At 41.4% G+C, this 27,255-nt stretch overlaps 1 protein-coding gene across 3 annotated transcripts in view; it reads right to left on the minus strand.

Moving 5' to 3' along the window:
- Window positions 1-27,255, minus strand: part of LOC123999447 (bone morphogenetic protein 1-like) — a 48,198-nt gene that overhangs the window by 13,828 nt on the left and 7,115 nt on the right. For all 3 annotated transcript variants that reach the window (XM_046305259.1, XM_046305258.1, XM_046305260.1), the window contains exons 2-12: window positions 25,863-25,976; window positions 25,497-25,652; window positions 25,104-25,221; window positions 22,641-22,819; window positions 22,423-22,528; window positions 19,004-19,128; window positions 18,175-18,290; window positions 3,616-3,718; window positions 3,011-3,127; window positions 553-698; window positions 45-240 (exon numbers count right to left, since the gene is read on the minus strand). In XM_046305259.1, coding sequence (XP_046161215.1) covers window positions 45-240; window positions 553-698; window positions 3,011-3,127; window positions 3,616-3,718; window positions 18,175-18,290; window positions 19,004-19,128; window positions 22,423-22,528; window positions 22,641-22,819; window positions 25,104-25,221; window positions 25,497-25,652; window positions 25,863-25,976 — 1,476 coding nt within the window. The remainder of the gene's footprint in view (window positions 1-44; window positions 241-552; window positions 699-3,010; window positions 3,128-3,615; window positions 3,719-18,174; window positions 18,291-19,003; window positions 19,129-22,422; window positions 22,529-22,640; window positions 22,820-25,103; window positions 25,222-25,496; window positions 25,653-25,862; window positions 25,977-27,255) is intronic.

Genomic DNA, 27,255 nt, shown 5'->3' on the forward strand with positions numbered 1-27,255 from the left:
TCATAAACACTAATCACAGATGGATACTATTCTTGGCATCTGACCTTTGAAAAAGGTGGCAGCAAATCCAGCCTTGTTCACTGATCCATCAGACACAAATTTCATCCAAAGCTGGTTGGAGCTGGTCTTGATGTCGTCTGGTTTGTCATGGCCACAGAAGCGGCCCAGCAGTGGACTGCTCTCTGAGTTCCCATCTCTCACTTCCAGGTAGTCATAAGCACAGCTGTCATGCCTCTCAATCTACGGTAGAGATAAGGCAAGAAAGATTGGGGAGGATGTTGACACAGGATGCCCAACTGTCCTACAAATTCACATCTCTGCTATGTCGGTTTTAAATATGATTATTTAGACTATTATTTTGACAGTATCCTCCTGTAAGTGATAAAGAAGAAGTCTCCATCCAGCACGTCCTCCATCTCCAAGTGTCTGGACTATACGATTGGCAGTAAGAGGATGTGCTGGATGGGCTGCTGTCATCCCAGATTGAATGCCGATTATTCAGGATTGAGTGAAAATTACATTCAACTTCCCTTTCCGTCTCACAGTCTTTACCTCAAATGACTGGAAGGAGAGGCCCACATGGAAATCCTGTGCTACTGTGATCTTCCACACGCACACTTTGTTGGGTCGGTAGTCGTCAGGGTAGTTGGGTGACTGGATCTGGCCATTGTCCCTGTTCACCTCTCCCCCACAGATGGCTAGTGAGAGAGGGAAGCAGAAGGAGGGGGGTATAACTTCCATTAATTCTTCCAACAACAATATCAACTTAACCCTTTTCCCCTTCTTTTGAGATCAAGAGAATATAGTGATAAGCAATAGTTTCTGTGCATAGAGCTTACGTAATTCGAATGTTTCAGAAAATGAAGGCTTTTTTCAGACACTAAAAAAGGGAAAATAATCTCTCTCGATATCTATCTATATATATAGTACCAGTGAAAGATTGGACACACCTACTCATTCAAGGGTATTTTTTTATACTATGTTCTACATTGTAGAGTAATAGTGAAGGCATCAAAACTATGAAATAACACATATGGAGTCATGTAGTAAAATAAAGTGTTAAATAAATCAGAATATAATTTAGATTTTAGATTCTACAAAGTAGAATTTGCCTTGACAGCTTTGCACACTGTTGGCATTCTCTCAACCAGATTCACCTGGAATGCTTTACCAACAGTCTTGAAGGAGTTTCCACATATGCTGAACACTTGTTGGCTGCTTTTTCTTCACTTTGCGGTCCAACTCTTTCCAAACCATCTCATTTGAGTTGAGATCGGGTGATAGTGGAGGCCAGATCATCTGATGCCGCACTCCATCACTCTCCATCTTGGTCAAATAGACCTTACACAGCCTGGAGTTGTGTTTTGGGTCATTCTCCTGTTGAAAATCAAATAATAGTCTCACTAAGCTCAAACCAGATGGGAAGGTGTATCGCTGCAGAATGCTGTGGTAGCCATGCTGGTTAAGTGTGCCTTGATTTCTAAATACATCACTGACAGTGTCAGTAGCTAAACACACCCACACCATCACACCTCCTCCTCCATGCTTAAAGGTGGGAACCAAACATGCGGAGATCATCCGTTCACCCACTCTTCGTCTCACAAAGAGAGCAAAAAATCGAACTTTTCGACATATTGGACCAAAGGACAGATTTCCACCGATCTTATGTCCATTGCTCGTGTTTCTTGGCCCAAGAAAAGCTCTTCTTATTATTTGTGTCCTTTAGTATTAGTTTCTTTGCAGCAATTCAACCATGAAGGCCTGATTCACACAGTCTTCTCTTACCAGTTGATGTTGAGATGTGTCTGTTACTTGAACTCTGTGAAGTATTTATTTGGGCTGCAATTTCTGAGGCTGGTAACTCCAATGAATTTATCCTCTGCAGCAGAGGTAACTCTGAGTCTTCCTTTCCTGTGGCGGTCCTCATGATAGCCAGTTTCATCATGGTGCTTGATGGTTTTTGCAACTGCACTTGAAGAAACTTTCAAAGTTCTTGAAATGTTCCACATTGACTGACCTTCATGTCTTAAAGTAATGATGGACTGTGTTTCTCTTTGCTTATTTGAGCTGTTCTTGCCATAATATGGACTTGGTATTTTACCAAATAGAGCTATATTCTGTATACAGTGATTCCTCTAAAAGTTGTGTCATACTGCAGCACACCTTGCGGGCTGCTGCAGCAGTCTGTGGCACGTTATTTAATTGTCAGCCATTTTTCTGTTAATGCGATTTAGTGCTAGTTTGACCACCAGAGGGCATCTTGGAGAAGCATTTGATAGTCTTCCATGTTGGCATTACCAGAGAGTTTAAAACCTTTTTTGTAATAACATAGTATATGGCTGAACATAGAAATTTGGCTGAATTCATTTTAATATTATGGTGTTTCTATTCCGAAAAAAAAAAACTCTCAGGGTTTCCATTGGGATGGAAAGGAAAATATGGAGCTGAACAATGTGAAGGTCGAGTAGGCTACAGCATAAGAGGATTAGAGGGTTCTGCATGTTTTGCCTTCATTAGACAACTTTGTTCTAATATTTCTGTAAATCAGTTATATTTATTCCCATAGTGATGTGTCATGCTTTTACATTTGGATAATAAAGCATTTTGAAGATGTAATCCACCTGCATTTGTTTATTAGGCAACTGTGCAGTCTGACAAGTAAACATAGCCTACAATACATAATGTAGTAAACATGGGAAAGTGCCTAATTCCTTACATAAGGGAGAGCAGGCCATGTCTGTATTAGAGAATGAGGGCACGCGGGAGACTGGGATTCAATTCCCCGATGGGGAGGAAGGAGTAGGCTGTCCTTGTACATAAGAATTTGTTCTTAACTGATTCCATATGTGTTATTTCATAGTTGTGATGTCTTCACTATTAATCTACAATGTAGAAAATAGTACAAATAAAGAAAAACCCTTGAACGAGTAGATGTGACCAAACTTTTGACTGGTACTGTATATAAACAAAATATAAACAATATGGACTATAGTCAAACGGCTGATGTTACCTTCATACACGGCTGAGAAGCCCTTGCCCACCCAGTTGCTGCTGCTCCTGAACTCTATCCATAGCCGACTATCCGTGGAAACGATAGGGCCAGGTAGACTGTCCCCACAGTAACGGCCTGATGCAAAAGATAAAACAAAAAACACCACAACAACTCCAGGGTAATGACGAATAAAAACACTGAGATAGGCAGCTCCTGGGCTGAGATTCATTCCAATCTGAGTTAGATCCACCTTATTGTGCGATTTACATTTAAAGGTAATTTCCGATTGTGCCGACATGTGCAAAGTTGACTGTGAATGCGGGAACACTGTCTTTAAAAGGTGCATAGCTGAAAAGGGGCGATTGGGTTGAATCCGAGGCATAGTTTATCACTATTACACAGACAGCTGGCAATGTCTGATCTTTATGCATCAGTCTATTATTCTGAACATATTGTACATTCCAACCATTCTAACATTTTTCTGCTCTAGGATTTAAAAATCTCAGGTGAACATTAACTTGATTGGATGTTTTCTGAGAGTTATTGGCAGATGTAGATAGCAGACCTCTCTGGAGAGTTCTCTATGGATAGGTTCGACTCTAAATCTTTTTCCAAGTAAAGACCTTTCAGAGGGGCTTTTCTCCCGAACCCGTCTCGGACCTCCACATGGTCATACCAGCACAAGTGACTCCTGTAGAGGTCCATGGCAGTAATGTTCAGAATTATCTGTGTGTGAGCGAGAGAGAGAGAGAGATAGGCAGACAGACAGACAGACACAGACACGCAGACAGACAGAAATGAAGATAGGGAGAGATAAAAGAAAGGTGTCATGACATTGGCCTGGGGGATAGGTTTATGACAGTCATAAATACCTCTTTCCCCCTTTTTCCTCTCTCTACCCTTCTGAGGTAAAAAAACAAAAAACTTGGTTAACATAGAGATTCTGGGAACATCAGTAGGTGGGGGGAAATGAACTATATTCTGGTAATCCGAACAATTGAACATATGCGGTGGTACTTAAAACCTCTTGGTGTTAGGGGGCAGTATTTCCATTTTTGGGAAAAAAACATTCCCATTTTAAACGGGATATTTTGTCAGGAAAAGATGCTAAAATATGCATATAATTGACAGTTTTGGATAGAAAACACTAACGTTTCCAAGACTGTAAAGATATTGTCTGTGAGTATAACAGAACTGATGTTGCAGGCGAAAGCCTGAGAAAAATCCAATCCAGAAGTGCCCCAGGTTTTGAAAGCGCTGCGTTCCAATGACTCCCTATTCAGCTGTGAATGTACCATCAACGAGCTTACACTTTCTACGTATTCCCCAAGGTGTCTACAGCATTGTGACATAGTTTTACGCATTTCTGTTGAAGAATAGCCTCATTGTGTAAGTGGTCACATGGTGGCTCCGAGAGAGATTCTCGCGTAAAATACAGAGGTAGCCATTATTCCAATTGATCCTAGTGAAAAACGATTTGTCCCAACGGATAGATTATCGAATAGATATTAGAAAAACACATTGAGGATGGATTCTAAACAACGTTTGCCATGTTTCTGTCGATATTATGGAGCTAATTTGGAATATTTTTTGGCGTTGTGGTGACCATAATTTCGGGCGTTTTCTCAGCCAAACGTGAATAACAAACGGAGCTATTTCGCTTGGGAAAAATGAACTTTGACTGTCTACCTGGGAGTCTCGTGAGTGAAAACATCCGAAGTTCATCAAAGGTAAACGATTTAATTTGATTGCTTTCTGATTTCCGTGACAAGGTTGCCTGCTGCTAGCAAGGCATAATGCTATGCTAGGCTATGATAAACTTACACAAATGCTTGTCTAGCGTTGGCTGTAAAGCATATTTTGAACATCTGAGATGACAGGGTGATTAACAAAAGGCTAAGCTGTGTTCCAATATATTTATATTGTGATTTTCTAGGAAGATTTATGTCCGTTGCGTTATGCTAATTAGTGTCAGATGATGACAACGGTCCCGTTCACGGGATGGGGTGTCACTACAGGTTACTGAATATGATGTCAGTTCGGTTGTCATCTGAGACATTCTCATCAATAATAATATGACATAAACTCTACAGTGGAAAGTCTACACATCAGAGTTATCGGATTCACATGGAATTGTTGTTCAATTTAAAATGTTTGAATGTGATTTTAGCTTCTAAAATGTGAGAAGTGGGTTTTCATAAGTTAGGGCTGCTCACTCAGTGGCCAGCCCACCTGAAGAGACAGAGGTTGTAAACTATGAAACACACCCCTGTTCTCCCTTCCTATATAAGCCCTTGACGACAATAGAACTTCCTGTTCCGAGGAAGTGAGGACGATGGTCCGACGTCAGAATGATTCAGATAATAACTACAGAACGAAGCCAAGAGACATTCTTCAAAGGACTCAGTTTGGCAACACGGTCTTCCATCTACCACCAACCTACTGAAGCGCAGCTCAGAGTAAATATTTATTGCATTTTCCTTTTCCAAATGGGCGGTAATTTAGAATGCATAAGATACTGTATTTACGATAGCACAGCTTTTTTCCTTTGTTCCTCAGTCTCCCGCTCTTTCACTCAACTCAGCCCCTTTTCCTTTGTGTAACAAGCTGCCATATCTGTTCCGCCCGCTAGTGACGTTTTCCTTTATGACGTAATTTGTAATCAAGTTATGATTTAATTATGTGTACGTGTGATTAGTTAGGTATTTAGTAAATAAATTATTAAACCCAATTTTGTATTGCTGATTCAACTTGTTAGCCAGGGTTCTTGCAGATAACCAAGAATTTACAACTTTCAGATTATGAGACTGAAGTAAGATGACGATTGATATTGACTTCTATTGATGTAAAACATTACTAGGTCTTTAAGAGTTTATTCGGAAGATAACAGCTCTATAAATATTATTTCGCGGTGCCCGACTTTCTAGTTAATTACATTTACATGATTAGCTCAATCAGGTGATATTAATTACGGATAAAATATTTTATAGAATAGCATGTCTTATCAATTAATCCGGCATAGCCAAAGACATGACAAAGGAAAGAGTAGAGTTTGTTAAGGGTAGCACATAAAGGTAAGAGGAAATCAAGCATTTCTTCTCGAGTGATCGAGAGAGCAGCAGAATTAAATTCAGGTTGAGTTGTCAGGCAATGTAGCCAATGCACCTCACTTGAATCAAACCAGAACTATCCTCCCCTTTGTTATAGGATACCGTATATATTCTGTCAATTGAACTGATTATGGGTTGCAAAGTTTACCAGTAAACTACCAGAATTTTGGTATCTTTCAAGAGTTTATGTAATCTATCACAATATCTCTAATGGCCCTTTTGGGTATATCAGATGAGGTGTCTGTAATCATCTCTGGCCTTATCACGTAAAATATATAAAATAATTCATTAAGATAATTTTAAAAAATGTAAGAGAATGACAACGCTGTAAAACATTGTCCTAAATATAAACCAGCAATTTTGTGAAAATCATTGGTGTTTAATATGATGGTTTCAGCATGAAATATCATTTTTATTTTAATTTACACATTTTAATTTATTTTACTATGTCATTATGTATAACATTAGCCATCGAGAAATAAAAATGTTTTGCTACTTTTGTCAACAACATTGAAGCCCTGAATTTAGCAGGTGTTATCGACAGATCAGTTGGAAAATGTGATGGGCTACTTTCTACACATGCCACATGGTTAAATGATTCAAGTCTGCTAGCCATAGATTGACTGAGATAATGAATCTAGCTACATTTTCATAATAGCTGTTCAGTTTCTAATTTTGTCAATAAGTAATTTTTATTGCAAAGCAATAAAGCATACTAAAGCATACTGTTAGTTAGCTAGCAAACATTAGCTTGCTGGCTCAATAGCTAACGTTACATGTATGATCTGTGTAGTAATATTATTCAAATCAGAAAGCTAATATTAAGCTATAACTAGCAATGGAAATAGTTATCTAATATGCAGATTCATACTACAGCTATGACAATGTTTATATTGGTAGTAGTATGCATTGGGATTATGCCAGTTCATTGTTTAGCTACATGTCTAAAAAAAGACTCCATTTCGGCCGGATTATTACATGACCCATCAAATTAGCCAGGGATTTTTATCTGGACAGTTTCTGTTTTTGATATTGCTGCTATGCAAGTACCCATTTCACTGTACCATTTACACCTTCTGTACTGTATCATGTGCATGTGACAAAGAAACTTTGATATGATGTGAACCCTTAAAAAGATGGGTGGGGTTAAGGCTTAACCTGTTCAACCTATGGGGGCGCTATGTCATTATTGGATAAAAAGACGTGCCCGTTTTAAGCGCAATATTTTGTCACGAAAAGATGCTTGACTATGCATGGAATTGACAGCCTTGGAAAGACAAAACTCTGACGTCTCCAAAACTGCAAAGATATTATCTGTGAGTGCCCCAGAACTAATGCAACAGGCGAAACCAAGATGAAGTTTCATACAGGAAATGCCCCAGATTCTGAAGGTGCTGTGTTCCAATGTCTCCTTATATGGCTGTGAATGCGGTTTCTGTCTATTCCCCGAGGTGTCTGCAGCATTGTGACGTGTTTGTAGGCATATCATTGGAAGATTGACCATAAGAGACTACATTTACCTGGTGTCCCACCCGGTGTTCTGAGTGCGTAATTTGTAGGTCCATGCGCGTTCCATTTCTTCCGAAGAGAAAGTAAAATGCCACGATGGATTTTATCGTCGATAGATATGTGAAAAACACCTTGAGGATTGATTCTAAACATCGGTTTGCCATGTTTCTATCGATATTATGGAGTTAATTTGGAAAAAAAGTTTGCGTTTTAATGACTTAATATATATATTTTTTTCCCTCCCCAAATGTGATGAACAAAACGGAGCGATTAGTCGACACAAATAATATTTTTTGTAAAAACGGAACATTTGCTATCTAACAGAGTCTCCTCATTGAAAACATCTGAAGTTCTTCAAAGGTAAATGATTTTATTTGAATTCTTTTCTGGTTTTTGTGGAAAATGTTGCATGCTGAATGCTAACGCTAAATGGTACGTTAGCCATCAATACTGTTACACAAATGCTTGTTTTGCAATGGTTGAGAAGCATATTTTGAAAATCTGAAATGACAGTGTTGTTAACAAAAGGCTAAGCTTGAGAGCAAATAGATTAATTTCATTTCATTTGCGATTTTCATGAATAGTTAACGTTGTGTTATGCTAATGAACTTGCGGATAGATTTACACAATCCTGGATACAGGTTTTTTTTTCGTAGCTAAACGTGTCGCAGAAAACAGAGCGATTTGTCCTAAACAAATAATCTTTTAGGAAAAACTGAACATTTGCTATCTGAGAGTCTCCTCATTGAAAACATCTGAAGTTCTTCAAAGGTAAATTATTTTATTTGAATGATTTTCTGTTTTTTTGTGTAAATGTTGCCTGCTGAATGCTAACGCTAAATGCTACGCTAAATGCTACGTTAGCTATCAATACTGTTACACAAATGCTTGTTTTGAAATGGTTGAGAAGCATATTTTGAAAATCTGAGATGACAGTGTTGTTAACAAAAGGCTAAGCTTGAGAGCAAATAGATTCATTTCATTTCATTTGCGATTTTCATGAATAGTTAACATTGCGTTATGGTAATGAGCTTGAGGCTGTAGTCACGATACCGGATCCGGGATGGCTCGACGCAAGAAGTTAAGAGGGTATGAATGATGTTGAATAGGTGTAGACAAAAAAGAGTTCTCCAGTAGGTGTACCAAAATATTCAAGGCCATTTTCTCAAAAGTGGGGTTACAAGTTGATCAACTTTCAAAGCAGAATTACATTTCCATCGTTCCTCAACTGCAGTGTATGATACAGTGGGGCAAAAAAGTATTTAGTCAGCCACCAATTGTGCAAGTTTTCCCACTTAAAAAGATGAGGCCTCAAATTTCATCATAGGTACACTTTAACTATGACAGACAAAATGAGAGAAAAAAAATCTATAAAATCACATTGTAGGATTTTTTATGAATTTATTTGCAGATTATGGTGGAAAATAAGTATTTGGTCACCTACAAACAAGCAAGATTTCTGGCTCTCACAGACCTGTAACTTCTTCTTTAAGAGGCTCCTCTGTCCTCCACTCGTTACCTGTATCAATGGCACCTGTTTGAACTTGTTATCAGTATAAACGACACCTGTCCACAACCTGAAACAGTCACACTCCAAACTCCACTATGGCCAAGACCAAAGAGCTGTCAAAGGACACTAGAAACAAAATGGTAGACCTGTACTAGGCTGGTAAGACTGAATCTGGAATAGGTAAGCAGCTTGGTTTGAAGAAATCAACTGTGGGAGCAATTATTAGGAATTGGAAGACATACAAGACCACTGATAATCTCCCTCGATCTGGGGCTCCACGCAAGATCTCGCCCCGTGGGATCAAAATGATCACAAGAACGGTGAGCAAAAATCCCAGAACCACACGGGGGGACCTAGTGAATGACCTGCAGACAGTTGGGACCAAAGTAACAAAGCCTACCGTCAGTAACACACTACGCCGCCAGGGACTCAAATACTGCAGTGCCAGACGTGTCCCCCTGCTTAAGCCAGTACATGTCCAGGCCCGTCTGAAGTTTGCTAGAGAGCATTTAGATGATCAAGAAGAAGATTGGGAGAATGTCATATGGTCAGATGAAACCAAAATATAACTTTTTGGTAAAAACTCAACTCGTCGTGTTTGGAGGACAAAGAATGCTGAGTTACATCCAAAGAACACCATACCTACTGTGAAGCATGGGGGTGGAAACATCATGCTTTGGGGCTGTTTTTCTGCAAAGGGACCAGGACGACTGATCCGTGTAAATTAAATAATAAATAGGGCCAACTTTCGTGAGATTTTGAGTGAAAACCTCCTTCCATCAGCAAGGGCATTGAAGATGAAACGTGGCTGGGTCTTTCAGCATGACAATGATCCCAAACACACCGCCCGCGCAACGAAGGAGTGGCTTCGTAAGAAGCATTTCAAGGTCCTGGAGTGGCCTAGCCAGTCTCCAGATCTCAACCCCATAGAAAATCTTTGGAGGGAGTTGAAAGTCTGTGTTGCCCAGCAACATCCCCCAAACATCACTGCTCTAGAGGAGATCTGCATGGAGGAATGGGCCAAAATACCAGCAACAGTGTGTGAAAACCTTGTGAAGACTTACAGAAAACGTTTGACCTCTGTCATTGCCAACAAAGGGTATATAAACTTTTGTTATTGACCAAATACTTATTTTCCACCATAATTTGCAAATAAATTCATAAAAAATCCTACAATGTGATTTTCTAGATTTTCTTTTCTCATTTTGTCTGTCATAGTTGAAGTGTACATATGATTAAAATTACAGGCCTCTCATCTTTTGAAGTGGGAGAACTTGCACAACTGGTGGCTGACTAAATACTTTTTTGCCCCACTGTATACTATTTTCCAACTCTGAGTCTCTACTTCTTTCCAACACAATTTCTAATTTTGCTACATAAGACCGAATCGAGGTGGTCGGTCACATACAGTGCATTCGGAAAGTATTCAGTCCCCTTGACTTTTTCCACTTTTTGTTACGTTACAGCTTAATTCAAAAATTTATTAAATAAATCCTCAATATACACACATCATCTTTCCATTGATCATCCTTGAGATGTTTCTACGGCTTGATTGGAGTCCACCTGTGGTATATTCGATTGATTCGACATGATTTCGAAAGGCACACACCTATCTACCTAAGAACAAATGAAAAAAATGAAAAAAAGTACATTACAATGATTTATTTTATGGGGAACTAATGTTGAGTTATGATTCCCAGGGTTGCAAGGACAAATCAGATACAAATTCAATTAGGACTAAGGAGCGAATTAAACGGTGTCGAGGCCTTTGGGCTCAACAAGTAGCAGGATTATTTGAAGCATCCCCTGAAGCCCCCTCCTGGTGTTCAAAGACCATTCACTGGCATTTTCTACAAGAAATCTGCCTCTGGAAATAAAAGCTTATCCCAAGTGGGTGTGACTCCTGTTGCCTGCTGCACTGCTGTTTGGATTCCACCTGGGGATCTGTTCACCGTCTGCCCTTTGCCTGTCTCCCCCTAACTGGTACAGGTACCCCCACCACACTCATCCCTTTCTCCCGAGCTTTCGCTCGCCTCCAGCACTCACGCACTGTTGGGGTGAGTAACTCTGAACTTACAATGGCTAGCCCCAAGTCGTTATATATTTTGTTTTTTTTCTTGTGCATTTTGCCTCATGACTCCTGCATACTTTGTTGACTACAAACTTTCTTTACTCAACCATGGGACAGACTGTTTGTTCCCATACTCGGGACTTTGACTCTCTAATGGTTACACAGACTTTTGGCTTCCCATCCTATTCTAACCACCTCTCACCGGCTTTGTATTGATGTTACCTGGTGAAATTGCTGTACAATATGATCTTGTTGCCATCTGATGCACATTCAGAAGTCATAAATCAGCACTGCATAGCTCTCCCTGTACTATGCCGTGCCTTTTGATTGTATTACTGTTGATGATATCTGGAAATGTGTATGTACACCTTGGCCCATCTACTGTAGCTAGCCTCAATTCTGACTTATGTTCTGATTTCTGCTTCACTGATTTCTGCTCTCATAAAAGTCTTGGTTTTCTGCACGTTATCACAAGAAGCGTATTACCTCAAATGGATTAACTGAAAGTGTGGGTTCACAGCTCCAATCCAGATGCGTTGGTCATTACTGAGACGTGGTAAAGGAAGATTGTTTTCGGCAAGACAGATCTTCCAAAGGTGGAGGGAGTGGTAATGTTTACCAAGAATCACCTTCAGTACTCGGTTGTCGCCACCAGGTCTGTAGCCACACAATTTGATTTGCAGGTTTTAAACATTAAACTTTCAATTGGCTCTTTGTTGACTATCGCTGGGTGCTATTGTCCTCTATCAACACCTGCGTGTACCCTACCTGCCCTAAGCTCTCTCTTGGCCCCTTACACTAAGTCTGAATTTGTCCTGCTTGGTGACCTAAACTGGGACATGCTTAAACCACCTGACCCAGTCCTAAAGCAATGAGACTCCTTAAATCTTTCTTAGATTATTACCAATCCCACAAGGTATGACTCCAAACACCCAGAAAAGGCTACTCTCCTTGATGCTATCCTCACAAATAATCCTGATAGGTATCATTGTGGTGTTTTCTGTAATGACCTTAGTGATCACTGTTTTACAGCCTGTGTTCGTAATGGCTGCACAGTGAAATGACCTGTCCTAATTTGTCATTGACGCTTGCTAAAAAACTTTCATGAGCAAACCTTCCTTAATGACCTGGCCTCTGTAAATGGGTACAGAATGAGCTTGATCTGTTGAAGATGCTTGGACCTTCTTTTTTAATATTTTCAGTGGTATTGTTAACAAACATGCCAACATAAAGAAAATCAGAATTAAAAACAGGTTCAGCCCCTGGTTCAACCGTGATCTTGCAGAGTTACTCCACCTCAAGATTAGCATTTGACGAAAGGCTCGGTACATGAATACTCTGACTGGCTATCATTCAGGGAAATGAGAAGTAAGTCCACTCAAGCTACCCGGAAGGTCAAAGTTAGTTACTTTAAGGAGCAGTTCTCTCTCTGTGGGTCTGACCCCAAGAAGTTCTAGAAAATGGTTAAAGACCTGGAGAATAAATCCTCCTCACAGCTGCCCATATCCCTTAAATGTTGATGTGGGGTGTTGTGGAAATAATCAGAATTAGTTGGTAACATAGGTAAGATGTTTTGTATTCATCATATGTTTATAAGTTACTTCTCATCAGAATGGTATTTTTGTATAATACTGTGTCGAGGTTGCAGTTATCTGTTCTATGTCAAGACTAAGTTGCATGGGCCGCAGAGAGGGGAGAGGTCAAGGGATCATCAAGCGTGTATCTCTTGGCTCCACAATGTCTGTGTGTCAGTCAGGGTGTCTCTGTGATCTTGTCAAGATAGGATGGATTTGATATATGCCTGTTGATATGGAGGGTTGGTTTATGGTTCTGAGTTTGAGAGAGGAGACAAAGCTGAACAGTGAATGAATTATGCCGATGCTGTCTTATCCTGTGTATCTTTGCTATAAAGGATCCCATTTTGCCATTGTGTTGGGACTCTCAACTTTTCATTAGAGATACTGAACTGTTGAAAGTCAAAATGCTATTGCAATGTGGAGGGGGCTCTCAGAGAATTCATTGAGAGACACTGAATTACCTGAGAGTCACAGGATTATGATAGAGCTCATATAATTAAAGATGGACTTTGATAACTAACTCTGACTTGTGTGTGTGGTTTGCTCCCATGATTTGGTAAATAGAGGAAATTTCCATGACAGGGGTTGTTACTGACAAGAAGCACATGGCTGAGCTCTTTAATCACCACTTCATTAAGTCAGGATGCCTCCTTGCCTGTCCAACATTTCCTAATCTCCCACCCCTTCTAATGTGACTATCCCCGATGCTTCTCCCTCTTTTTCCCCTGCCCCGCTACAAACTTTCTCTCTGCGGGCAGTGACTGAGTCCGAGGTGCTAAAGGAGCTCCTTAAACTTGACCCCAAAAAACATCTGGGTCAGATGGGCCTATTTCTCTTTTGCCCTGTTTATCAAAAGTGTTGGAAAAACTTGTAAATAATCAACTGACTGGCTTTCTTGATGTCTATAGTATTCTCTCGTGTATGCAGTCTGGTTTCTGCTCAGGTTATGGATGTGTCACTGCAACCTTAAAATGTCCTCAATGATGTCACCATGTCCTTGATTCTAAGCAATATTGTGCTGCTATTTTTAGGGACTTGGCCAAAGCTTTTGATACGGTAGACCATTCCATTCTTGTGGGCCAGCTAAGGAGTATTGGTGTCTCTGAGGGGTCTTTGGGCTGGTTTGCTAAATACCTCTCTCAAAGAGTGCAGTGTATAAAGTCAGAATAGCTGCTGTCTCAGCCACTGTCTGTCACCAAGGGAGTACCTCAAGGCTCGATCCTAGGCCCCACGCTCTTCTCAATTTACATCAACAACATACCTCAGGCAGTAGGAATCTCTCTCATCCATTTATATGGAGATGATACATTCTTGTATTCAGCTGGCCCCTCCCTGGATTTTATGTTAAATGCTCCACAACAAAGGTTTATCTACCCTAAACCTTGTACTGAACACCTCAAAAACAAAAGGTCATGTGGTTTGGTAAGGAGAATGCTCTTCTCCCCACAGGTGTGATTACTACCTCCAGAGGGTTTAGAGCTTGAGGTAGTTACGTCATACAAGTACTTAGGAGTATGGCCAGACGGTGCAATGTCCCTCTCTCAGCATATATCAAAGCTGAAGATAAATCTAGACTTGGTTTCCTCTATCATAATCACTCCTCTTTCAGCCCAGCTGACAAAAACGAACCCTGATTCAGATGATCATCCTACTCATGATTACGACGACACAATTTATAGATCGGCAGGTAAGGGTGCTCCCGAGCGGCTAGATGTTCTTTACCATCCGGCCATCAGATTTGCCACCAATTCTCCTTATAGGACACATCACTGCACTCTATACTCCTCTGTAAAGTGGTCACCTATGTATACCCGTCACAAGACCCACTGGTTGATGATTATTTATAAAAACCCTCTTAGGCCTTACTCCGCCCTATCTGAGATATCTACTGCAGCCCTCATCCTCCACATACAACACCCGTTCTGACAGTCACATTCTGTTAAAGGTCCCCAAAGCATACACATCCCTGGGTCGCTCCTCTTTTCAGTTCGCTGCACTAGCGACTGCAACAAACACTCAAACTGGACAGTTTTCTCAATCTCTCCATTCAAAGACTCAATCATGGACACTGTTACTGACAGTTGTGGCTGCTTTGTGTGATGTATTGTTGTCTCTACCTTCTTTCCCTTTGTGCTGTTGACGGTGCCCAATAATGTTTGTACCATGTTTTGTGCTGCTACCATGTTGTGTTGCTATCATGTTGTTGTTGTGTTGTGTTGATACCATGCTGTGTTGTCATGTGTTGCTGCCTTGCTATGTTGATGTCTAGGCCTCTTTTTACGTATTGTTGTGTTGTCTCTCTTGTTGTGATGTATGATTTGTCCTATAGGTATATTGTATTTATTATTTATTTTTAATCCCAGGCCCTCGTCCCCGCAGGAGGCCTTTTGCAAGGACATCATAGTAAAAAAAAAATTGTACTTCATGGACTTGCCTAGTTAATTAAAAGATCAATTAAATAAAATACAAGTAAGAAAAAAATATGAGGTCCCACAGTTGAAAATGCATGTCAAAGCAAAATCCAAGCCATGAGGTTGAAGGAATTGTCCTTAGAGCTCCGAGACAGGATTGTGTTGAGGCACAGATCTGGGGAAGGGTACCAAAATATTTATGCAGCATGGAACCACCATGACTCTTCCTAGAGCTGGCTTCCCAGAGCAATTGGGGGAGAAGGGCCTTAGTCAAGGAGGTGACCAAGAACCCGATGGTCACTCTGAAAGAGCTCCAGAGTTCCTCTGTGGAGACGAGATAAACTTCTAGGACAACCATCTCTGCAGCACACCACCAATCAGGCCTTTATGGTAGAGTGGCCAGATGGAAGCCACACCTCAGTAAAAGGCACGTGACAGCTCACTCAGAGTTTGCCGAAAGGCACCTAAATACTCTCAGATCATGAGAAACAAGATTCACTTGTCTGATGAAACCAATAATAAACTCTTCGGCCTGAACGCCAAGCGTCACATCTGGAGGAAACCTGGCATCATCCCTATGGTGAAGCATAGTGGTGGCAGCATCATGCTGTGGAGATGTTTTTCAGCGGCAGGGACTGGAAAGTATTAGTCAGTATTGACGGAAAGATGAACTGAGCAAAGTACAGCGAGATCCTTGATGAAAACCTGCTCCCGAGCTCTCAGGACCTCAGACTGGGACAAAGGTTTAGCTTTCAACACAACAACGATGCTAAGCACACAGCCAAGACAACGCAGGGGTGGTTTCAGGACAAGACTAACTGTCCTTGAGTGGCTCAACCAGAACCCAAACTTTAACCCGATTGAACATCTTTGTAGAGACCTGAAAATAGCTGTTCAGTGACGCTCCCCATCCAACCTGACAGAGCTTGAGAGGATCTGCAGAGAAGAATGGGAGAAACTCCCCGAATACAGGTGTACCAAGCTTGTAGCGTCATACCCAAGAAAACTTGAGGCTGTAATCGCTGCCAAAGGTGCTTCAACAAAGTACTGAGTAAAGGGTCTGAAAACTTAAGTTAGATAACACATTATGTTTTTTATTTCAAATAAATTATGAAAGCATTTCCAAAAAACTGTTTTTGCTTTGTCATCATGGGGTATGGTGTGTAGATTGATGAGGAAATAGAACAATTTATTACATTTTCGAGTAAGGCTGTAACGTAAACTAAATGTGGAAAAAGTCAAGGGGTCTGAATACTTTCCGAATGCTCTATATGGAAACAGAAAACCTCAGCAAAAAAATAAATGTCCTCTCACAGTCAACTGCATTTATTTTCAGCAAACTTAACATGTGTAAATATTTGTATGAACATAACCTGATTCAACAACTGAGACATAAACTGGACAAGTTCCACAGACATGTGACTAACAGAAATGGAATAATGTGTCCCTGAACAAAGGGGGGGGGGTCAAAATCAAAAGTAACAGTCAGTATCTGGTGTGGCCACCAGCTGCAATAAGTACTGCAGTGCATCTCCTCTTCATGGACTGCACCAGATTTGCCAGTTCTTGCTGTGAGATGTTACCCCACTCTTCCACCAAGGCACCTGCAAGTTCACAGACATTTCTGGGGGGAATGGCCCTAGCCTTCACCCTCCGATCCAACAGGTAACAGACGTGCTCAATGGGATTGAGATCCGGGCTCTTTGCTGGCCATGGCAGAACACTGACATTCCTGTCTTGCAGGAAATCACACACAGAACGAGCAGTATGTAGCATTGTCATGCTGGAGGGTCATGTCAGGATGAGCCTGCAGGAAGGGTACCACATGAGGGAGGAGGATGTCTTCCCTGTAACTCACAGCGTTGATTACCTGCAATGACAACAAGCTCAGTCCGATTATCCTGTGACACACCGCCCCAGACCATGACGGACCCTCCACCTCCAAATCAATATCGCTCCAGAGTACAGGCCTCGGTGTAACGCTCATTCCTTCGACAATAAAAGTGAATCCGACCATCACCCCTGGTGAGACAAAACCGTGACTCGTCAGAAAAAAGCACTTTTTGCCAGTCCTGTCTGATTCAGCGATGGTGGGTTTGTGCCCATTGTTGCCGGTGATGTCTGGTGAGGAGCTGCCTTACAACAGGCCTACAAGCCCTCAGTCCAGCCTCTCTCAGCCTATTACGGACAGTCTGAGCACTGATGGAGGGATTGTGTGTTCCTGGTGTAACTCGGGCAGTTGTTGTTGACATCCTGTACCTGTCCCGCAGGTGTGATGTTCGGATGTACTGATCCTGTGCAGGTGTTGTTACACGTGGTCTGCCACTGCGAGGACAATCAGCTGTCCATCCTGTCTCCCTGTAGCGCTGTGTAAGGCATCTCACAGTACGGACATTGCAATTTATTGCCCTGGCCACATCTGCAGTCCTCATGCCTCTTTGCAGCATGCCTAAGGCACATTCACACAGATGAGCAGGGACCCTGGGCATATTTATTTTGGTGTTTTTCAGAATTTTTCATACGTTTTCAGAATTGTGACCTTAATTGCCTATGCCTGCAAGCTGTTAGTGTCTTAACGACCGTTTCACAGGTGCATGTTCATGAATTGTTTATGGTTCATTGAACAAGCAAGGGAAACAGTGTTTAAACCCTTTACAGTGAAGATCTGTGAAGTTATTTGGATCTTTTCTAATTATCTTTGAAAGACATGGTCATGAAAAAGCGAAGTTTCTTTTTTTGCTGAGTTCATAATAGATTAATACTATATATATATTTTTTTAAGTTATTCAAATATAAATGACCAACGTTACAATCAATTGCCATAGATTTTCTGTCAATTACCAAAATTACTGAAGATTCTGGTAACTTTAGTAAATTACCGGTAGGTTTGCAACCCTAGAACTGATTTAACTCAAGGAGAAACTCGCTGCACAGTTGTGAACTATTTCCACAAGACAGAGTTTGACGGCTAGCCCTTGGATGTTTTCAACCCACCTTCTCTCCAGGTGTGACAGAGATCCTCCAGATACAGTGGACATAGGCTGCATATCCATTGGGATAACCAGGAGAGGAGAAGTTTCCACTACTGTCCTGTAGGCTGTCCCCACACCCTGCCCACAAAACAGCACATGGTAATAAAACAAAGAAACAGACTCTAAAACACACCACAGGAATGGCATAAGCTACAATAGAGAAAGAAGGCAGTTGTCTCAACATACTGTCTCAACATGCTGTAGATTTCCTTTAGCCTCAAAAAGGAGGAACAATAGCTAGCACTTGAATGGTTGCTGATTTATTGGTTGTTGAATTTGAACAACGTTTGCCATTCCTGGGGCTTGAGTTCTTCAGATTAAAACAATAAACTGAATTCCAATTTCTGGAAACAAAGAAACAAAAAAACAATCAACCTCTTTTCGACGATGACAACGCAAGTCCATTCATCTACTAATGTCACAGATTTGTTGCCACGGTCTTGTCTTAGACTCAGAAAAATTAACACAGTAATCATCAGTCGTCATCTTTTGAATAGGCAGGGGTGGTAGTAGTTAGACCTTGTGCAGGGTTTATCAGCATGTTCTCTCTGACATTTCACATGGTGAGAATTCTATACTCTTAGAAACAAAAAGAGCTATCTATAACCTAAAAGGGTTCTTTGGCTGTAGCCATAGCTGAAACCTTTGAAGAACCCTTTTGGGTTCCAGGTAAAATGGAAGGGTTCTACATGGAACACAAAAGGGTTCTACCAGAAACCAAAACGGGTGCTCTTATGGGGTCAGCCAAAGAACCAGCAGTCAGGAGGCCTGCCAAATCGGATTTGTCTTACTTGTACACTTGTAGAGTTTGCGAGCTTGTGTGATGTCCCCTTTGCTCAGCCTTGTCCTCTGGCCAATGGGTGGCCTGACTCCATTTACATCATAGCGAGGTAGAATGGTGTCTAAGAAAATGCCTCTGTGGTTCAGACACAAACACAAACACAAACAGGGTCAATAAGAGAGACCAATAAGAGAGACCAACACCTATTCTCTCTTTGCAGAACTGAAGTTTTCATTTGTATTAATGGACAAGAGGAAACTTTGGTTTTACTGCGAAAATTCAAAACCATTCATCTTAGATATTACCATCATTAACAACAGTTCAATCGAGTACAGGTTTAACTGAATGAACAGCAAAGACGGAATGCAATATGATATTTTATTAAATAGTTTGGGGAATCCTTAGCGCCAGATGATGTGATGGCATCAAACCCCAAAACAGTTGCTGAAAAACAGCAAGTACGTGAATGAGGGTAAGTTTACATACAAATACATCCCAAGATTTGGTTGGTTGAGAGAGAGGAAGGTGATCATTGCCAGAGTGAACCAATGGGTTAAACAACAAGCGTGAGGAATGTGCATTATTGTGCCGTGCTTATACAGATGTAGGATCTTAATTTGATCACTCCTTTGTTGCTCATATAATTTCCTCCACAGCAGGGAATGCAAACTTGAGGATTTAAAAACACTTCACTCTTGTCAAGCTTTAAATTTCGATAAAACATGGTGAAGACCCAAAATTGCCAAAATGGCTGCAAATGTTTTACTTTTAAACTCGGACGAAACATAGATGCTAGTTCTACGTCCAAATAAACAAAGATATCTGCTGTTTGATCTGACAATTAATCTGGGTGGTTGTACAGTCGTCTCAAAGAAAATATATTTGAAGAGCAGCTTTTCTCCATCTTTGTAACATTGCAAAAATCTCAAACTTTTTGTCCAAAAATGATGCAGAAAAGCTAAGCCATGCTTTTTAAACTTCAATATTAGACTACTGCAATGCTCTCCTCTCCAGCTACCCGGATAAGGCCTAGAATTTCTAAGCAAACAGCTGGAGGCAGGGCTTTCTCCTATTGATCTATATTTGTATGTGCTTTGACAGTGGGCGGGGTTATATCCCGCCTGGTTGGCCCCATCCGAGGGTATCGTTGGACAGTGTCCCCTGACCCAGTCTCCAGTATCTATGCTGCAATAGTCTATGTGTCTATATGAAGACTATCCACCCCTCAGAGCCTGGTTTGTTCCTAGGTTCCTGCCTTTCTATGGAGTTTTTCTTAGCCACTGTGCTTCTATAGTACATCTGCATTGCTTGCAAGCTGGGTTTCTGTATAAGCTCTTTGTAACATCTGCTGACAACTGTGGTATACGCGGGATAAACGCCTCCATTCTATACATACCTTGGAAAAAATAAACGATGCAGCATCCTTTGTGGAGTTCACTTTTCCAAGGTAATGTACAGAATGAAGGTGTTTATCATGCTTATACCAGATAAAATAATACTAAAGCACACATTTACCGGCATAATTTTTTGTTGTTCATGATATTTTCATTTTTATAAGCTTTCTCATCTTTCATTCGATTAGTTCGATATTAATTGACGCGACCCAGTTGTTCATTCATTATGTTCCATTGCCATGCTGGTGGCAATGCTCTTATCCTTTGCTTGCTAGCTAGCCAACTAACTATGGCTAACACGGTCACAACCTCTTCACCCAGTATAACAATAAAGTAGCTGCATTTGTGTTTGTTTAAACCGTTTTCTATCGACATTCATTTTGATACATCCATAACGATTAGCTGATGATGCCCGATTAGCTAGAAAAGTTTGCCTTCTCATCAGGATACTCGTCAACAATGACTGTTAATAACGAGGAGACAGCATTGCAAACTAGAAACGTGTGAGGATTTGACAGCATAGCGACAGCAGGTTCATCACTCACCTCGTTAGGTCATCAGATGCTCCAAAAAAAATATGTCTCTGCAAAAGCAAATCAATGCTACCTAGCAAAAAATGTTCCTCGTTGGACCTGCATTTACATTGTATCTTATTTCAGTTTCTTTGGTTGTTGATTTAGAATTCTGTAAGTACAGTCTGCATGTGTAAGCACATATTACATCATGATTACGAGGAGTCCCGATATCTTTTCCGACTGTCCCAAAATATTTTCCAACTTGTCCCATTATTTGGTTTTAATGTCCATTCTAGAATGCCCTTCTATCCAATCAGAAACAAGTTTTCAACAATACTGTGGATTAACATCCACATAATAATTCACATTTCCTGTTGCTGCAGGATTTCCTGCTGTAGCAAACTGGCTCAAATTAATATCCTACATCTGTAGGCTAAGGTAAATAGGTGAATCACATTCCGTACATGGCTATTAGGAAAGGGGAGAAGAAACAAGACGCTATGCTGATGATGATACGTTTGTATTCATTCCCACTACGCCCGTAGAATAGGAAACAAAGTTAATTATGTTGTGCTTACTGGATAAAGTTAAATGATCATTCAGACCAGCCTTCCTGATTGAACTTTCATAAACTAAATTTTCACTGGAAAAGCAGTCATGAGTTGGGACAGCTGAGGCGCAAGCCATAATAAGATATTTTCACATGGGGTTCCTGTTTGACACTTTACTACTTTATTGAACTCCCTTTCTGTCCCTCAGTAGCCAGTTAGGGAGCTCACCATCACCAGGTTCCCATGGCGATGCACCCTTGAATGGCAGGCATGTGCAAACAGAGTGTTCTGAATGAGGGCTTTAGGCTGTGCCAAAGGGCTCTGTGGAACCCAGCCCTGAATGCAAGAGAACAAGGCCACTCCAGCCCAGATTGTCACATACAAAGACCCAACTGGCAGCCCTATATTTACCCTGGCCCGCCTCCACGACCCTGGCCTGCAAAGTGTTGGTGGAGGTAAAAAAAGTAAAACACAGAAAAAGCAACAGGGTAACAACATGCACGAGACTGAAATGAAAAGATGTCTGTCTTCTGTGAAATCATTCCAATCAGGACCCAATCGCCATGGCTTCCAGTGGTTATTTGCAGGAGAACTATGTGCTAAGTGTTAGTTTTGCTGGAAGACAACCAGTTCCTGACAGTGACATTGTTATTCTAACACGTATACTAATAAGAGGATTTATCATGCACGGGGGGGGGGGATATGGGGGATTTTTTTTTTTAAATGGCACTATTAATTTATTGTATACCAGACCACTAATATGCAGATACTTTGGAGATGCATTACTGCATAAAATGTATATTTGACCTGACTAGAATATATCAGGGGAAAAGTAAAGTACTTGTGTGAATAATACTCAACTGAAGGTCAGAATACGTTACTTATTGATCCTAAGGAGTAGAATGTCCAACCCGACAGTACCTAATGAACCAAACAGAGCCTATAATTAATCAGTTGCTTTGTACGAACCTTGAAAAGGTATTCCGTGCGTAATGCATGATGCTGTCAAAGTCGTACACTTCCCCAAGAGAGTCCACCTCCCCTGGCTCCATCTTCAGGAAGTTATACTCTTGACCTGGGACAAATGGGAAGAATCAAGATTTGACCTGTCAGACTAAAATCAGGTATTATTCAATAATTTGACTAAACAGGCAGGCAGACAGACAGAGAGAAAGAGAGAGACTTACCTGCCTGGATGTTATCTCTGATAATACTGACATGCTCATCGCGGTCGGGCCGTGTATGCTCGTGCCAGAAGCCGATCACGTGGCCCAGTTCATGCACAACGATCCCAAACTTGTCACAGTTCTTTCCTATGGAGATGGCCTGGGGACCTCCGCCCCTCCTGCCCACATAGGAGCAACACCTGCAGAGGGAGACACAGTCTTTCAGGGGGATATGCGCTTGGGAGACAGTGGGCCTTTTCCCACAGATTGTGCTTGATCAACATTTACTTCAGTCAATTCAGCACATATACTACCTTATTACATGTATTGACTTGAAAAACTACCCATTGATTTGTACTCATTGATTTTTTTTCAGTTCATTATTTGACTCTAATTTGAACCCTGAATGAAAATGGATTTGACCGTTTACCCCGCACACTTCAATAACCCAGTATGTTCAAACTCTGCAACTGGAGAAATACAATACAGCTCTAGCTCTATGGTCAGTTACACATGAAAACCAAGCCCAGATTTAGAAACAGACCAAAGACTTTGCTCTGAGGCAATTTTCCAGGTTTTCTTTTTTGTCACATGCAATTTGTGACAATCTCATCTAGTTTTGGAGCAAGAGGGGAAACGTGGCTATAGGAGGCGCAAAAACACTCAAAAACACACATACAGTAACAGGTTGAAAATAATTGCACAGCACATGCAGGCAACACACACATTGTTTAAAAAAAATGTTATCCTTTATTTAACGAGCGGGCACATTGAGATTTACAACTCTTTTACAAGTCAGCCCTGGCCAAAAAAACGGTGTACTTACACATGGTCTAGAATCAAATCCCCTGTGTTTATTTGTGAAATGACAGGAGCAGAGAAGCAGGGAGAAAGCGCAGCGGAATGAGAAATGCATAGGGCTGATGAAGAGTTTGAACCGGCATCTGTATGTGGATGAGAGTGTTACTGCTAGACTATGCATTTGGAGCCAGTCCTAATCTGTCTTAAGCTAAAAAATATGAGAGAAGAGCAATTAGTCCTGCAGTGTGCAGTATGAACCTTGTCTGAATGGCAGACATTGTGAAAAGGTTTAAGGTCAATGTGGAGGCATGTAGTTGCTGCTCATGGAGATAATCACCAGGTTTGAAACCACAGGAGCTGAAGATATAGGCTAAAATGACAGTGAAGCATTCCTGCCTGAAGTGCATTCTTTTGCATAGGAAAACATATATTTTGTGTCAAGGACAGCTTAGAAGGCCACAACCCAGAAACATCTGGCAATGTTCTGTGGGATGGAGCTGTACTGATGAAAATCAGGAGAGAGCTGTAATTTACCAGCAGGTGGGCATAAAGGACTTCTAAGTAGTAGGTGCGTGCATTGAGCTTTCCTGGAGAGACAAGAGAAGATTTGGTATCCTAATAGACGGGTAAACCGACGTGGGCGCAACTATGAGACAAAACAGACAGAGTTGGCATAGGTTGTTGACAACATGTACACTATATTTGGATGCAGTCTATCACAGTGCCATCAGTTTTGTCACCAAAGCCCCATATACTACCCACCACTGTGACCTGTACACTCTTGGTGGCTGGCCCTCGCTTCATACTCGTTGCCAAACCCACTGGCTACAGGTCATCTACAAGTCTTTGCTAGGTAAAGCCCCGCCTTATCTCAGCTCACTGGTCACCATAGCAGCACCCACCCATAGCACGCGCTCCAGAAGTTATATCTCACTGGTCACCCCCAAAGCCAATTCCTCCTTCGGCTGCCTTTCCTTCCAGTTCTCTGCTGCCAGTGACTGGAATGAACTGCAAAAATCACTGAATCTGGAGACATATATCTCCCTCACTAGCTTTAATAAGCACCAGCTGTCAGAGCAGCTCACAGATCACTGCACTTGTACATAGCTCATCTGTAAATAGCCCAACCATCTACCTCATCCCCATACTGTATTTATTAATTTCTCTTGCTCCTTTGCACCCCAGTATATCTACCATTCCAGTGTTTAATTGCTATATTGTAATTACTTCGCCACCATGGCCTATTTCTTGCCCTAACTCCCTTATCTTACCTCATTTGCACACAATATATATATACTTTTTTTCTAACGTATTATTGACTGTATGTTTGTTTATTCCATGTGTAACTCTGTGTTGTTGTATGTGGCAAACTGCTTTGCTTTATCTTGGCCAGGTCGCAGTTGTAAATGAGAACTTGTTCTCAACTGGTTCTCAATACATCGTTACAGTTGTTGGTTAGCTAGCTAGCGAATTTAGGCCATATTAGCATCGATGTTAGATCAGTGAAAATAACAAGATAAAACTAGCTGAAACGAGTCACTTAAAATTCCCCACATCGCAGTTTCTTGTCATTGGTGCCATCTAGAATCACAACCTTCTGCCGCATTGAAGAATGAGCTTCATATTGGTGACTTTCTCAGCTAACCTGTCTATAGCCTATTGCAACAGTAGCCTGTCACTCACCCGCACGGCCGGTAGGTGAAGACTATGTAGCTCTCCTCCGTTGTCCTCTCAATGAAGGTCACGCACGTGTGCTTCTCCCAGTGACGCATGGCCTGACGGAATATCGCTCGCTGGCTGCCTAAAAGGGAGGGTGGTCCTTCAAGTGCCCTAATCAAGGACTGCACTGAGAATCTCAGTGGATTGAATTACTGATGTCGTACATTAGTAGACAACTTATATGATTGAACATCAAAAGCAACCAAATAATGATTTATTCTCTATAATGCTACAAAGTTATGGTATGTAGCTATACTGTAGATATGTACAGACAGATGGAGAGATGTTAACAATCAATGAAGCATCTGAAAATCAAGTCAATTTAAGGTCTTTCTCTATCTCCTAGTCAGAACTCACCACTGAAATTCCCACTGATTACATATGGAATGACCCCTTCTGGCCACACCCGCTCTGGTCTGGAGGTGGCAGCCCTCCTCCTGCGACGAAAGCCCTGCCCATGGCTGTCTGGAGACATGTCATTCCTACTGCTCTTACTGGACAACGAACCATTCACTGGAACAAACACATGCAAACAGATATTTAACCCATGCAGGGTTGAGGTCATTCAGTCAATTTGAACTCAGTACCTTCGGAAAACAAATGTAACCCCTCGTTTAAAATTCATACATAGTTTAGCAACTCAGATGGCAGTCATATGTGAACACACCCTAAATTGACCCCATTTGTGAATCCTCCATGTCCAACATGGCTCCTGTACTGTACCTGCATCTGTGTCGTTGAAGGTCTGGATGGACCTCTGAATAACATCCAGAATGCGGTCCACCTTAAACATACGCAGGTCTTCCTCATCCAAAGCAATGTCTCCCAGGAAGGCAGCTAGAGCAGACACACAGACACAACCAAGAATTCATCCTGCAGCTGAAACATTGTTTTAATGCGATTCACAGTTGGCAAAAAAAGTTTGCAAAACTAGAGAGATACTTATTTAGACAGGCAAGAAGACAGAGATGGAAAAAGTGAAAGGGAGACAACTGCTGTTTTTGGTAAACCTTTATTTATACCTGAATATATAGCTACACAGTAGTTGGAAGAAACTGGAAGTAAAGGTGGGAATCTGGTATATTTAAAACATAAACGTATCTACAGCCACTCAGCATGGTAGGCATTTGAATTAAGCTGACAGTATATCACCAACAGCATGTAAAGCAGTGCTTTGGGGTATGTTATGCTTAGGTCCCTCATTTTTGACATGTGTGAAGCTATGCAGTAAGGCCCACACCCTGCCTGCTGGCTATGGTGTGTGAACTGATGTGTGATTGGTGCTTCCCTCTCCCCCAATGGGAGGCCCTCAGGGCTCTGTTAGACTACTGGTTGACAATCTCACACAGCTCCTGCATACAGTATGCACTGCAAAATAACCCTCACATAACCACTAACTGTCACGTGTATGAGCACATACAGTGCATTCATACTTAAACAGAGATGCCCAATAGAACACAATTATACTGAACAAAAATATAAACGCAACATGCAACAATTTCAACAATTTTATTAAGTTACCCTAATCTATGGATTTCACATGACTGGGCAGCGGTAAAGCCAGCGGTACAGCCTGCGGTGCAGCGGTGCGGCCTTGGAGGGCATAGGCCCACCCACTTGGCAGCGAGGCCCACCCACTGGGGAGAATGAGACAATCAGAATGAGTTTTCCCCCCAAAAATGGCTTCATTACAGACAGAAATACTGCTCAGCAGCGATCCCGCAGGTGAAGAAGCTAAATGTGGAGGTCCTTGCGTGGTTACACGTGGCCTGCGAATATGAGGCAGATTGGACGTACTGCCAAATTCTCCGAAATGGCATTGGTAGAGAAATACAATTTTAATTATCTGGCAACAGCTCTGGTTGACATTCCTGCAGTCAGAATGTCAATTGCACTCCCTCAAAACTTGAGACATCTGTGGAATTGTGTTGTGTGACCAAACTGCACATTTTAAAGCGGCCTTTTATTGTCCCCAGCACAAGGTGCACCTGTAATCATGCTGTTCAATCAGTTTCTTGATATGCCACACCTGTCAGGTGGATGGGTTATCTTGGCAAAGGAGAAATACTCACTAACGGGGATGTGAACAAATTTGTGTACAAAACCTGAGAGAAAT

Source organism: Oncorhynchus gorbuscha, linkage group LG16 (assembly GCF_021184085.1).
Source record: "Oncorhynchus gorbuscha isolate QuinsamMale2020 ecotype Even-year linkage group LG16, OgorEven_v1.0, whole genome shotgun sequence".
NCBI classification, from domain to species: domain Eukaryota; kingdom Metazoa; phylum Chordata; class Actinopteri; order Salmoniformes; family Salmonidae; genus Oncorhynchus; species Oncorhynchus gorbuscha.